Consider the following 14,074-nt stretch of genomic DNA (forward strand, 5'->3'; position numbering starts at 1 on the left):
GTGGCAGCAGTTGCTTCAGCGTAGACTTTCACACAACATAAAGGACTTTTTTGGTGTGGTCTGTGCATTATTTCCTGTTAAGCATGAGCTGAGTCAGTGCCATGCTTTTCCATCTGAAACCTTTCTGAGGCTCCGGCTCTCCCCTCCATGCCCAACCCATGGCCCCCTACTGAAGCCAGATCTTAATCTGCTCATTTCATGAGGATTTTCAAGCCGAATGGACTGGGCCATGTGAGAGATTACTGAAAGGAACAGACCAAGCAGAGGCTAAGAGACTCCACGCTAATCTGCTGAGTCGTCTGAAAATGCACAGCTGCAGGAGCTCACGGTGCTTTAAAGTACTTTGGCAGGATGTTTGTCAGGGGGCCTGTTCCTGCAGCCCTGCTGAATGTTTGGTTAGGAGGCATAATCTTTTTTTGGACAGGATCTCCCAAATGTAAAGTGATAGATGCTAATGTGGAATATAATACAGAAGATCCAGCTTGGCTGTCATAAATAACAGTAAATTGTTTAATCTTGCTGCGTTGTAAATCTATGATTGCCAGAGGTCTTTAGTTCACTGGAACGTAGTATGGGGGCAGGGGCACTTAGTAAATAGGCAGTTATTATTTTCCAACCGGACAGAAACTGGTCTGATGGAATTTATCTAAAGATGCATACAAATGTATTTTAATTAATTGTGACAATTACTCAGAGAAAATGCATGGCCCTAAAGAGGCTGAGGGTTTTATTTTGTTCTACCTATAAAGGTATATGTATATTCACCTATATATAAATAAGAGAATGAGTTTCTGTTTTGGGGATATGTATTTATGTGTATCTATATAGGTACATAATTTCTGTCTACCTATTAAGGTGCGGTGCCAGATGGAAAGTATTTTTAAGCATTTAGATAGTTTATTCTATAGCATATGTGTGCACATAACCTCCCCATAAAGCTTTGTCTCTTTTCTGGATATATTTAACAAGAGGCTAGAACAGAGTCCAAAATGTCAGAAATGTTTGAACATTCCATAGAAATGAAGGAGGTGTTTCCAAATGACCTACGTTTCTATGGCAATAAATAGAACTTGTGCTGAGCTGGATGGATCAGGAGTAAGGAATTTAAGTGGTGTGAGTATGACTATTCCAGGCAGAAATCTACCTTTTAAGAACGGCTTTGTGCAGTGAGCTCAACAACATTGATCAGGTAGCAGGCCAGTTCGGCAGTGCCAGTTGGAGACACAGATGGGGACAATCAAAGAAGATGCAGGTCAGGACAAGGATGCAGACATGTACCTGTCACTACCATGGACTTCAGCAGCTTCTTAGTGAGCAGGTTTATGATTAAAGAATAAAGATATCATTTATATGTAAGCATATTACAATTAATTTGCTGTTTAGTTATTGGCAAACTACATCCAGATTTTAGTTTTTAGGTTTTTTTTTTTTTTTTTTTTTTTTGAAACAGGTTCTTGTTCTGTCATTCAGGCTGGAGTGCGGTGGTTATCCTAGCTCACTGCAGCCTTAAATTCCTCGGCTCAATGGATCCTCCCACCTCAGCCTCCCAAGAAGCTGGGACTACAGGTGCACGCCACCATGGCTGGCTAATTTTTCTTATTTTTTGTAGAGATGAGGTCTTGCCATGTTGCCCAGGCTGCTCTTGAGCTCCTGGCTTCAAGCCATCCTCCTATCTTGGTCTCCCAAAGTGTTGGGACTATAGGTGTGACTCACCATGCCTGGCCTACATCCAGTTTAATTTATACTGCAGTGTGGGTTTAGTCCTCAAACATGTTTTTGTTTTACATATAACAATTTGAGGTAAAATAACATTTTTATATTGGTCAGTAATGGTACATTTAAATAATGGAAGACTATATCCATTAAAATCATGTTGTGGAAGAATATTCAGTGACATGGAAAGATTGACTCAAGGGCAAGTGAAACGTGTCAAGAGTCTGTTAGGTACTAGACACTGTAAACTGGGTCTTGCCTGTGTTACTTCCTTGCATCCTCCATCACGTGATCTTTTAGATAACAAAACCGAGATACATAGGGATTTGAGATCTTGCTCAAAGTCACTCAGGCAGTAGGTGGCAAAGTCAATTCTTATGTTCTTTCCCATTGAACCCCAAAATCTCAGCTTACTTCAGGGCACTCAACTCTGCTTTCTTGACTCAGACCCAGGTAGACCCAATGGACACTTGTAGTTCTTATCCTGGGATCCAACTGGGATGGTCACCTCATAAAATGGCAACAAGTGGGGCCCTTTCTTGTTCTAGTGAGTCAGACTCTATACCTTAAAGATTTCAGAGTACTTCCTACTTACTGAAATTGCCTAATTACCAGGAAGGACATACTTCCAATTTTTACCACCTCCATTTTGCATCCAAGGAAGATTAGATTTCTTGATCTTCTCAATGAAATCTTGAGAAATGGGTGGGCCGATTGAAGAACAGAACTTGGGCTGCACTTCTAGATGCCTGTGACTTTTCTGTATTTGTTCAGATATTAGGAATTGATTGTGAAATTCATGTTGTTTTGATGCTAATGAACTCTCATCTCTCTCTCCAGCATGTGTGTAAAGACTTCCATAGGTACAGGAAGTTGAGGATGAGTTCTCTTACTTCTAGCTGGTCTCCATGTAACAAATCATATAACTGCACAATTATCCAAATGCAAATGAAGAAGTCCCTTGATGTTTGGGTAACCACATTCATGCCTTGAGTTTGTTATTTCTTGAAATTGCCCTTATCTGTCTCCTGTTTACCTATGGACAACACTACTTAAGGGCTGGCACTCTGCAACCCATGGCAGCTTGGCTTTGGGGTTTCTTCCAGTGTTTTGTTTCTGTTTTTAACCGAGAAGACAGGAAACAGGCATCTTTCTGTGTATGGCTTGCCACAGCACTTACAGATGGACATGGTGGAGGCTGTGTGGTCCTGGAGAACACTTCCTCTGTGAAGCATCAAGGAAGTTTCTGTTCGTTGTGTCTTCACTCTCTCCAATTCACTTGGGGAGTGATAGGGATTATAACACAGTGAGCAGAGGTACTGGAGAATGTCATGCTTAATTTTCTTTTCTTTATTTTTTCTTAAATGACATTTAAAGCTAAAAGAGAATCACAAAGGGTAAGTCTGATTTAAGAGAGTTCACACATGAAAGCAATCCTGCTTTCACGAGTGTTATGTCACAGGAAAAACTCACTGAGAGTCAAAATTATGCACCTACTCTGAGATTTTAGGTTGAGTGTTTAAGTATTACCTCGCTGCTCTCTAGGACTTTAATTTGAGCTAATTAGAAACTGAACTTATACTAAAACTAATTTAGGAAAGAAGTTGTTGATGTTCTGAAGAAATACAGCTGTCAGAAATAAGATCATTAAAAAACCATAGTTGTATATGGCACAAAATGTAAAGGAATAGAATAACATTTTATCTTTCTTGGGACACTGGTCTAAGGCATGTGAAAGGGCATATTGATTCCCTTGGCACCTACTATGCCCATTTGCAGGTGAAAAAGCCCAGTGACATAATTTAGGTGAGGTTTAAGGCTTGATGGGAGGCATTGGTGCCATTAGAAGGACAGACATAAAGAGTTCTTAAGCAATGGCATCATGGGAAATAATTGCACACTCCTTTCTACTATGTGTTCATTTCCTCAAGCATTTTAGAAGTCATGGCTGGGTAGGAACAAATTCATCCTGAGTCTGTCTGTGTGTTTGGGAATGCATATGCCTCACAGATGTGTCTGCAGGGTCTGTGTGATAATGTTCGTATATGTGATAGATGTGGATCCTGGGATGTGTATCTGTGTGCCTCCTATGTGTGTGTTTGTGAGTGACAGTGGACTAGGGTCCACTTTGCCCCCTTTTCCATGTGGGAGTTGAAGGAATTGCCCCTTAGTGGCAGTAACATCTACCTGGGTGTGTGTACCTTCTGGAGGACTGGGTGAAGTTGCCCTTCTTCCAGCCAAAGCCAGACCCTATGGTGTGGGACATTCAGTGGGGAGCAGCAGAATGCCATGGCTTGGTCCTCCCTGGGCCGTGGTCTGGATTTCACTGGGGAATGAAAGTCAGACATTGCTTGCTTCAATGCTGTAAACAAAACTAAGGCTAATTATGTAAGTAAACCATTTTTTCCTTGAAAGGTAGCGGTCTGCTGCATTGACAGAGGATAGTATTTCTAGAACTTTTTCAGAGAGTCAAATGGTAGTTTAAGGGATAATCTGCTATCTAAAGATGAATTTTAAATGTTGGAGGGGGTTGTGGGATTTGGGGAAGACAATAGAATAATTTGTGTCATAGTTAATTTAATAAAGAATTTTTGTTTGTAGAATCTGATCTTCGGTGGATTTTAGCAATCCTCTTCTTTCTTGGCTTTTCAGATAAAGACATAGAGCCTCAGAGAAGTTAAATGATCCTATGTCAGGGGTAGAGTCAAGACTCATACCTATGCCTTTTAACTTCAAGTTGAGTGCTTTTTCTTTATACAAAAGGGCTTCCAAAAGTTATCTTTCTTTTTATCAATGATTAGATCTTGAAAGCCATACCTTTTCTGATGACAGTTATCCTGGGATAATTGGCAGAGAGAGGTGAACGGAAGAGAAGACATAGACACACAGAGAAGAAAGTGACATGAAAGCAGAGGCAGAGATTGGAGTAATGTGAACACAAGCTCAGAAATATGTGGAGCCATCAGAAACTGGAAGAGGCAAGGAAGGACCCTCCCCTAGAGCCTTTTGATGAGGCAGGCCCCTGCTGACACCTTGATTTTGAACTTCTGGCTTCCAGAAATATAAGGGAATAAATTTTAATTGCCTTTAGCCACTAAGTTTATGGCAATTTGTTATAGCAGCCTTGTGAAGCTAATACAAACTTTGTGTTAGGTTGCAAATTTTGCATTCATTTCCTAGGACTTCCATAACAAATTACCACATATTTGGTGGTTTAAAACCACAGAAATGTATTCTCTCACAGTTCTGGAGGCCAGAAGTCAAAATTAAGCTATCGGCATGGCCACACTCTGTAGATGCTCTAGGGGGAATCTGTTCCCTGCCTCTTCCAGCTTCTGGCAGCAGAATACATTCCTTGGCTTCCTGGGTTTGTGGCTGCATCACTCCAATCTTTGCATTGGTCTTCATATCTCCTCTTCTTTGTGTCTATTCTACTAAGTACAAAGTGCTGCACCTTCCGTGATGGAAGTGGCCCAAATTAACCAATCTGCTACGAGGTAGCTGGCTGATCACTTGGGGAATGGTACCATAAGAAGACTCAGTGTTGGTCCCTGCTGCTGGTAGAGTAGGCACTCTGCAGTGGCCATAGCCAGGTCAGCCTTGGTGAGTGAAAGTCCATGTTGTTGAGCCCGTGCATAGCCTTCATCCCTGCCATGACGGCCATGGTATTAGACCATTCTTGCATTGCTATAAAGAAATACCTGAGGCTGGGTAATTTATAAAGAAAAGAAGTTTAGTTAGTTCATGGTTCTGAAGGCTGTACAAGCCTGGTGCCAGCATCTGCTTGACTTCTGGTGAGGCCTAAGGAGCTTTTATTCAAGGTGGATGACAAAGTAGGAGCAGGCATATCACACAGCAGGAGTGGGAGCAAGAGAACAAAAGAGAAGGTCCACATACTTTTAAACAAGCAGATCTCATGTGAACTCAGAGTGAGAATACACTTATCACCAAGGGCATGGTGATAAACCATTCATGAGGGATTTGCCCCCATGATCCAAACACCACCCGCTGGGCCCTACCTCCAACACTGGGGATTACATTTCAACATGAGATTTGGAGGAGACAAACATCTAAACCATATCAGCCACTTTGCTCATGAGCCCATTGGACAATGACAGGAATGGCTGGGGGAAAGACACTTATTGACATCCACAGAACTGGTCATCCTATTATTAAAATCCTCCTCTGCCTAGGTCACCATTTGGTGAGTGTCCATATGGGATACAAATATCTTCACAATTTTCCGTGTCTTACCTTAGAAGCCCCATCACCCACTCTCACATCTCCTCCAGTACTTATCCCTCAGATGATAGGACAACATCCAGCAATACCTCTTCCTTCTGGTATTGATGGGTTAATGAGCAGATCTCACATAGGTAAAATTTCTGTATATCTAGAATTTAATCTTCTGTTAATTCTCCAATTATAACTAAAATATTTCAGGTTGAAACTTTATTCAAGTGTAATTACTCACTTTAACCTTCTTAAACAGAATGCATATTGCCTTTTCAAAAATAACTGAAATTTAGTAAGATAAAAATTTATAATCTCTCCTACTTAACAAACTTTACATGTTTAGTTCTGCATTTTTCTAAGTCCTTGCCCCAAAGTGGGCATGATTTTATACTGTAATAGCATAAAATAATTTTGCATTTGATATTTTTGATTTAGCATTAAACTATTGCTTATGTTTCTTTCGCTACTGCTTAAGAAAATGCGGGTGGTTGTAATAAATAAACCTGAAATGTAGGCAATTTTTATTGCCTTAAAAACAATAGAATGTTATTTCTCACTCACACAATAGTCCAATGAAGATGTCCCTGGTGGGCAAAGACTCTTGTCTACCAAATGGGATTGGGACCCAGGTTCCTTCCTTTCTTGTGACTCTGGCATTGCCTAGAGCCACATGATTACCTGTACTGAATCTGTGGGAAGAGAAATAAGCAGTGTAGAGATGATATATCTGTTTTCTAATATCCTCAGCCTAGAAGAAACACACATTACTTCTGTTCTCATTCTCATACTAGTTTATCACCCATTGTCCAAATGCACCATGTGGCCACACCTAGATGCAAGGGTGGGTTAGAAAATGTAGCCCCTGGCTGGGCAGCTGTTCCTCAGCATTGACTCTGCGCTATGAAAGTGCATCCTAAGTTTTTGTGGACTACTATCCCAGTCTGTCACCACTATACAATCTTCAAAATTTTCCCTTTAAATGGCTGAGAGAAAATTTTGAACAAAAGTTACAATATTTTTCAGATTCTTGGTTCTCCAGACTTATTACTTGAGGGCAGTGGCTAAATTATATTCAGTTCTATATCAGAAGGTTCTTCCATAGTACCTGTTTCCTGGTAGATACTCAATAAAATGAGTTGAATGACTACATAAATTTTAGCAAGACCATATGGAAAATAATTCATCATGACTTTGGATAATAATATGGGGGTAATTATTGTCCTTTCTCTTTCCTGACTTGATTAATAGCACCACTATCCATTAAGTTATGAAAGGTAGAAAGCTGAGATTATTCTTGACTCCTTTTCTCACTGCTCCTGTATTAGTTATTTATTGCAGTGTAAGAAATTACCATGAAACTTAGTGGCTTAGTTGGGGCTTGATGGGGTCTGGAGGATCCACTGCAATATGGCTCAGTAACTTGGCTGGCAAGGTGGTGCTGGCTGTTAGCCTCCCATCTGATCTTCCTCCTTCCGCTCCTGCCACTCTTCAAGGTATTTTTCCCAGAGCAACCATTAATCATTCATTTTTTCCCATTAATTCAACAGATATTTATTGTATACTTACCATATGCCAGGTTTGTTCTAGGTTCTTGGGATATAGCAGTGAAAAAAAAAAAAAAGTCCTTGGGTCTTATATACAGTGGAGAAATAAACATATAATGTAGAAAATTAGATGGTAATATGTGTGAGCACATATATTTATTATCTCTCATCATTTCTATGAGATAGGAGATGGGTATTCTGGCTTGGGGACTCACATGAAGTGACAGTTACATGTTGGTATGGGTTTGGTGGTATGAAGGCTTAGCGGGGGCTGGAGGATCCACTGTGAGATGGCTCAGTCCCTTGGCTGCAAGGTGGTGCTGGCTGTTGTTGGCCGGCCTTGCTTCATCTTCACAGGGCTTCTTGAGCGTCTTCATGACATGGCGGCTGGCCTCTCCCAAAAAGAGCAGTCCAAGAGGGCAGGGCAGAAGTGTCCATGCCATTTATGGCCTCACCACAGAAGTCACACACAATTACTTCTGCAATATATACTGATTACCCAGATCTGCACCATTCAGTGTGGGAGGGGACCACACAAAGGCACAAATGCCAAAAGGCAAGGACCACTGGGGCCATTTTGGAGGTTGTTTACCACAGCCCGTCTCTTCCATATTTCAGTCCACCTCATATTCTGTTCATCCTCCTTCCAAAAATATATCTCAAACCAAATGACTAATTTTCATTTCTGTGGGCTCTAGCCCAGTCCAAGACTCTGTCAACACTCGACTTGAAGAGTCTCCCATCTGATCTTCCTCTTTCTGCTCTTGCCCCACTTCATGGTATTTCTCCCAGAGAAGCCATTCATCATTCATTCATTATTCTCCATTCATTAATTCAACAAATATTTATTGTACACTTACCACATGCCAGATTTGTTTTAGGTTCTTGGGATATAGCAGTGAAAAAAAAAGTCCTTGGGCCTTACATACAGTGAGAAAATAAATAATATGGAAAATATTAGATGGCAATATGTGTGATCCAGAAAATTTATAGCAGGGTGAAGGAAATAGGAAACAATAGAAAAGTTAGGGACTTCTGGCTATAGTATTATATAGGGCTGTCAAGGGTGCTGTTTCTGATTAGTTTACATTGAAACAGAAACCCAAAGGATGTTAGAGGGCAGGTATGTTAATATCTGGGCAAGTATTCTTAGCAGAGGAAAGAGAAAATGCAAGGGCCCTGAGGAGGGATCATGTTTGTTGTGTTTGAGGAATAGCTCTTCTGTTCCGTTGTGGCTGGAACAGAAGAGTGAGGGCGGGAGGGCAGTGGAGAATGGTAGGTGATGGAGGTCAGATTTTGTAGGGCCTTGTAGACTATAATGAAGACTTTGGCTTTGTTTTGAGTTGGTGGGGGACAAGGAAAGCTATTGGAATGTTTTAGTGACTTGATGTGACTTACTCTTTAATAGGACTATTTGGGCTGCTCAGCACATGATGTTTAAAAATGCAGTCAGGTCACTTCCACTGTTTAAAACCTTTCAATGAATTCCAGTTGTACTTAGAATAAAATCTAAGCTCCTTTAGCTATTATTATTATGTTATTATTAAAATTGACATCCTTTATTCTCTATTACAGCAGTCTAATTTCTTTCTAATATGTACCCCACTAGTAACTATTATTATTATTGCCTATTTGTTTATAATCTGTCTCCTCTACTTGAAAATATGTAGCCTGGGGATCTTGTGGATTTCCATACTAAATCATCCCAAGACTGCTTTGCTTTTGAGCTTTTTTTTTGGTGGGGGGGATATGTGTGTGTGTGTGTGTGTGTGTGTGTGTGTGTGTGTAATCTCTTCTGTATCTTTTTTTCCCCTGATCTCGCTGATTGTTGTATTTGGTCGGTGACTGACCTCTAGAAATGATGGTGCCAGGGCAACTTTGCTGTTGGACTGTATGTTAAAGTTTGTTTTGGCTTGTGGGTTATATCAGTACTTATCAAATGAATTATCTGGAAAGAGAGGAGAAGATCTTATTAAAATACAGGTTCTTATTCAGTAGGCCTCGGGTGGTCCTTGAGGTTCGGTATTCTCTCTCTCTCTCTCTCTTTCTCTTTCTTTCTCTTTCTTCTCTCTTCTCTCTTTCTTTCTCTTTCTTTTTCTCTCTTTTCTCTTTCTTTCTCCTTCCTTCTTTCCTTCCTATTTCTTTTCCTTCCTTCCTTTCTCTTTTCCTTTCCTTTCCTGTCCTGTCCTTTCCTGTCCTGTCCTTTCATTTCCTGTCCTTTCCTTCTCGCTCCGTAGCCCAGGCTGGAGTGCAGCAGTGCCATCTTGGCTCACAGGTTCAGGCAATTCTCTCGCCTCAGTCTCCAGAGTAACTGGGACTACAGGCGTGCACCACCATGCTCAGCTAATTTTTGTATTTTTAGTAGCAATAGGGTTTCACCATGTTGGCCAGGTTGGAACTTGACCTCAGGTGATCTGCCCACCTCAGCCTCACAAAGTGCTGGGATTTCAGGTGTGAGTCACCACACCCAGCTGAGGTTCTGCAGTTCTATCAAGCTCGCAGGTGATGCCCATGCTGCCAGCCCTTTGAGTAACAAGGGGGCTTGATTACCAAGCTTGGCTGAACATTGGAATCACCTGTGGAGCTTTAACACTACTAATGCTGGGCTCTTGAGATCGCAATATAATCAGTCTGGAATGTAGTCTGAGTACTGGGATTTAAAAAAGTTTCATAAGGGATTCTATTTTGTAGAAATATTGAGAACTACTAGATTGGATGATATTGAATCCAATTTTAAAACAAAGTGTAGCAATAAATGCTCTTCAGGGCTGTGTTGCTGACTTTTTAAAAAGTCAGTTTTGTAGCTCTAGAAAGAATCTGGTTGCATCCACAGATGACCTCCAGATCTCTGCTTAGCATGACTGGGTAATTTCTCCAATGCCTCCAGCACATGCTGTCACTTAACAGCAGAAAGAGAATTCCTACTTTCAGGAGAACAGTCATTCCTGAAGATTACAGTTAAAACATGCCTACAGATGATGAGGTTGTAGTAAATCAGTCCCCTTGCTTTCTGAGCTTGTTCTAAGTTAGAGGAAGCAGAAGAAGCAGAGAAGCACTCCATTTTTTTTTCTTGTAATCTCTGGCATGTGTACAGGCATAGTTTCTGAGTCAGTACCAAACTAAGAACTTCTTGTGTGATTCAAGTTAATCCCTCAGTTATCAAAAGCAGATGTTTCAAACTACTGAAGATCAATGAAGCATATCCTATTTACAGGTTAATAATTGACTACTAGATGTGGGTGCCCCAAATGGTCTTAGAGACATTAGAAAGGAGAGACAATGTCAGAGCTCCCCCTACTCTGCCTCCCCTAATCTAAAGCCCACTCTGTTCCTTTTGTCAAGAGATTGGCTGTATGTTAACAGAGCCTGGGGCACTTTCCTATTGAAATGCCTTTAATCCCAAGCAACTGGATTGATTTGATTTTATTTTTTTTGGATGGTTTAGATTGGACGACTGATTATTGGACAGAATGGAATCTTGTCGACACCTGCCGTCTCCTGCATTATCAGGAAGATCAAGGCAGCTGGTGGAATCATTCTAACAGCCAGTCACTGCCCTGGAGGACCAGGGGGCGAGTTTGGAGTGAAGTTTAATGTTGCCAATGGAGGTATGTGGTTCAGAATATGCTTAATAATCACGATTTCTTTCCTCTCATATTATTATAGTCTTACAGTGACCCTTTGATGATAGACAAACAAGGTGAAGAGGACCAGGCTCAGAAAAATTTAGTGAGGTGCCCGAAGTAATCCAACAAGGAAGTGGCATAGCGGGCTCATGAACCCATCTGGGGAGTCTGTTGGTCCCCCATACTCCTCAACACAAACAACTGAATAGTTGATGCTTATCTGATATGGAAGGACTCTGAATGTTAAAATTAAAACATATCCTGAAGGTCGTTGTCTGAATGACAATGACCCTCATTTTACACATGAACAAATCAAAGGCCTGAGAGGCCGAGTTACTGCTGAAGGCCACAGGGTTGATCAGGGTCAGATTAATGACTTTTAGCCCAAATCCTGGGCTTTCATTTTCCTACAGTGTTGACATTCTCTCAAAATCATAGAATTATTTCACTTTTTCTTTTACTTACAGCAATTTATAGTTTGGGGGTCCTTAGTGAAGGGGGTGGAATATATGTATGAGGGTAAATTTCTTTTAAAAATTGAACACACACAAAAATAGGGAGAATAAGAAATAGATAACATGTATCCGTTATCTTGTTTTTCTATTTTGCTTATCTTTTTTTTCTGAAGAATTTTAAGGCAAATTATAGCATAAGAATATTTCACACCCAAATATTTTTGTATGCCTCTCTTAAAAAGAAAGACATATTGCTGCATGACCATGTTAACATACCTAACAATAATAATGCTAATTCTCCGATACCACCTGAAAACTAATCTATAGTCAAAACTTTCAATAATCCCCAAAATAACATTATTATTATTTATAGCTGTTTTATTCAAATCAGGATACATCTAAGGACCATGCATTTGCTTGGCAAGTCTCTTAAATCTCTTTTAATCTAGAACACTGAGTTTGCATGAATGTGGGTAGGAGCCAAATTTTAACCAGCAACAGTTACCATTATAAATTATTCCTGATCCCAGGCAAAACAATGCATTCTGAAGGGAAAACTTATCTATCCCTCCTTGCAGACGTTTTACACATTATCCAAACAAAGTGTATTCATGTTGAATATTTTAAAAAAACCACAACATTGTAACCACAAAGCAGAAAACTAAACCACCAAACCACAAAGGTAGACGACAATCGAGGAATAAGGGAACAAATTATCTACAAAGTAACCAGAAAACAATTAGCAAAATGGCAGGAGTAAGTATTTATCAATAATAACCTTGCTTGTACCTGGGTTAAACTCTCCAATCAAAAGATATAGAATGGCTGAGTGAATAAAAAATGAGATCCAACTAGATGCTGCCTTACAAGAGACCCATTTTTAAACTTTAAGAATAGGTATATACTGAAAGTAAAGGGATAGAAGGAGATATTCCATGAAAAGAGTTACCAAAAGAGAGCAGAGATGCCTATACTTATCTCAGATAAAACAGGCTTCCAGTAAAAGCTGTTCCAAGAGACAAAGAAGGTCATGATTTAATGATAAAGAGGTCAACTTATCAAGAGGACATAAACAATTTTAAATATATATGCATCCAACACTGAAGCACTTACATATGTAAAGCAAATATTAATGGACATGAAGGAAGACATATACAGCAATATAACACTAATAGGGGACTTCAGTACCCCACTTGCAACAATGGAGAGATCAACCAGACAAAAAACAAGACAACACTAAATTTGAACTATACGTTAGACCAAATGGACCTACCAGACCTATATAGAACTTTTTATCCAACAACAGCAGAATATACATTCTTCTCTAGCATACATAGAACATTCTCTATGATAGACTATATGTTAGGCCACAAAATAAATCTTGACAAATTCAAAAAGATTGAAATCATGTCTAGTATTGTTTCCAACCACAATGGTATGAAGCTAAACATCAATAACAGGAGGAATCTTGGAAAATTTACAAATATGTGGAAATTAAACAACATGTTTATGACGAGCTAATGGGTCAAAGATGGGTCAAAGAAGAAATCAAGAGGGAAATTAAAAAATATTTTGAGATTAATGACAATGGAAACACAATGTATCAAAACCTACAGTATGTGGCAAAGTCAGTTCTAAGAGAGTTTATAGCAATAAATGCCTACATTAAAAAAGGAAAAAGATCTAAATAAGTGGACTAACATTATGCCCTAAGGAGCTAAAGAAAGAACAAACTAAATCCAAAGTGAGCAAAACGAAAGAAATAATGAAGATCAGAACAGAAGTTAATGTAGTACAGAAAAACTAGAAAATATAAATAAAATCAAAAGTTGGTTCTTTGAAAAAATAAAATCTACAAACTCCTAGCCAGACTCACTAAAAAAAAGCTGACTCAAATAAATAGAAATGAAAGGGGAGACATTGCAATAGATACCTCAGAAATGAAAATGGTCATAAGGGATTATTATGAACAATTTTATGCCAAAAAATTGGAGAACCTAGGAGAAATGGATAAATTTCTAGAAAAAATAACCTATCAAGATTGAATTGGGAAGAAACAAAGTTTGAACACTCCAACAACAAATAAAAAATTGAAGAAGTGATTAAAAACTTTCCAAAATAGAAAAGCCTAGGACCAGGTGGCTTCATGGCTGAATTTTATCAAACATTCAAAGAATAATTATTACCAATACTTCTTAGACTCTTCCAAAAAATAGAGTTACAGGGAATACTTCCAAACACATTTTATGAGGTCAGCATCACCTTGAAACCTAAGCCAGACAAACATATTGTAAGGAAAGAAAACCAAAGGCCAATATCTCTGATAAATTTTGATGAAAACCAAATTCAACAACACATCAAAGAAATTATGGATCAAGACCAAGTGGGATTTATCCCTGACATGCAAGACTGGCTAAACAGAATGAAAGATAAAAACCATATGATCATCTCAATTGGTACAGGAAAGGCATTTGGCAAAGTTCAGCATTCTTTCTTGACA

General features: G+C 39.4%; 1 protein-coding gene across 1 annotated transcript in view; it reads left to right on the plus strand.

Annotated features, from left to right (window-relative positions):
• PGM5 (phosphoglucomutase 5) overlaps nucleotides 1-14,074 on the plus strand; it is a 189,196-nt gene that overhangs the window by 10,670 nt on the left and 164,452 nt on the right. The window contains exon 2 of the mRNA XM_025359939.1: nucleotides 10,939-11,101. Coding sequence (XP_025215724.1) covers nucleotides 10,939-11,101 — 163 coding nt within the window. The remainder of the gene's footprint in view (nucleotides 1-10,938; nucleotides 11,102-14,074) is intronic.

This window comes from Theropithecus gelada, chromosome 15 (genome assembly GCF_003255815.1).
Source record: "Theropithecus gelada isolate Dixy chromosome 15, Tgel_1.0, whole genome shotgun sequence".
Lineage (NCBI taxonomy): Eukaryota > Metazoa > Chordata > Mammalia > Primates > Cercopithecidae > Theropithecus > Theropithecus gelada.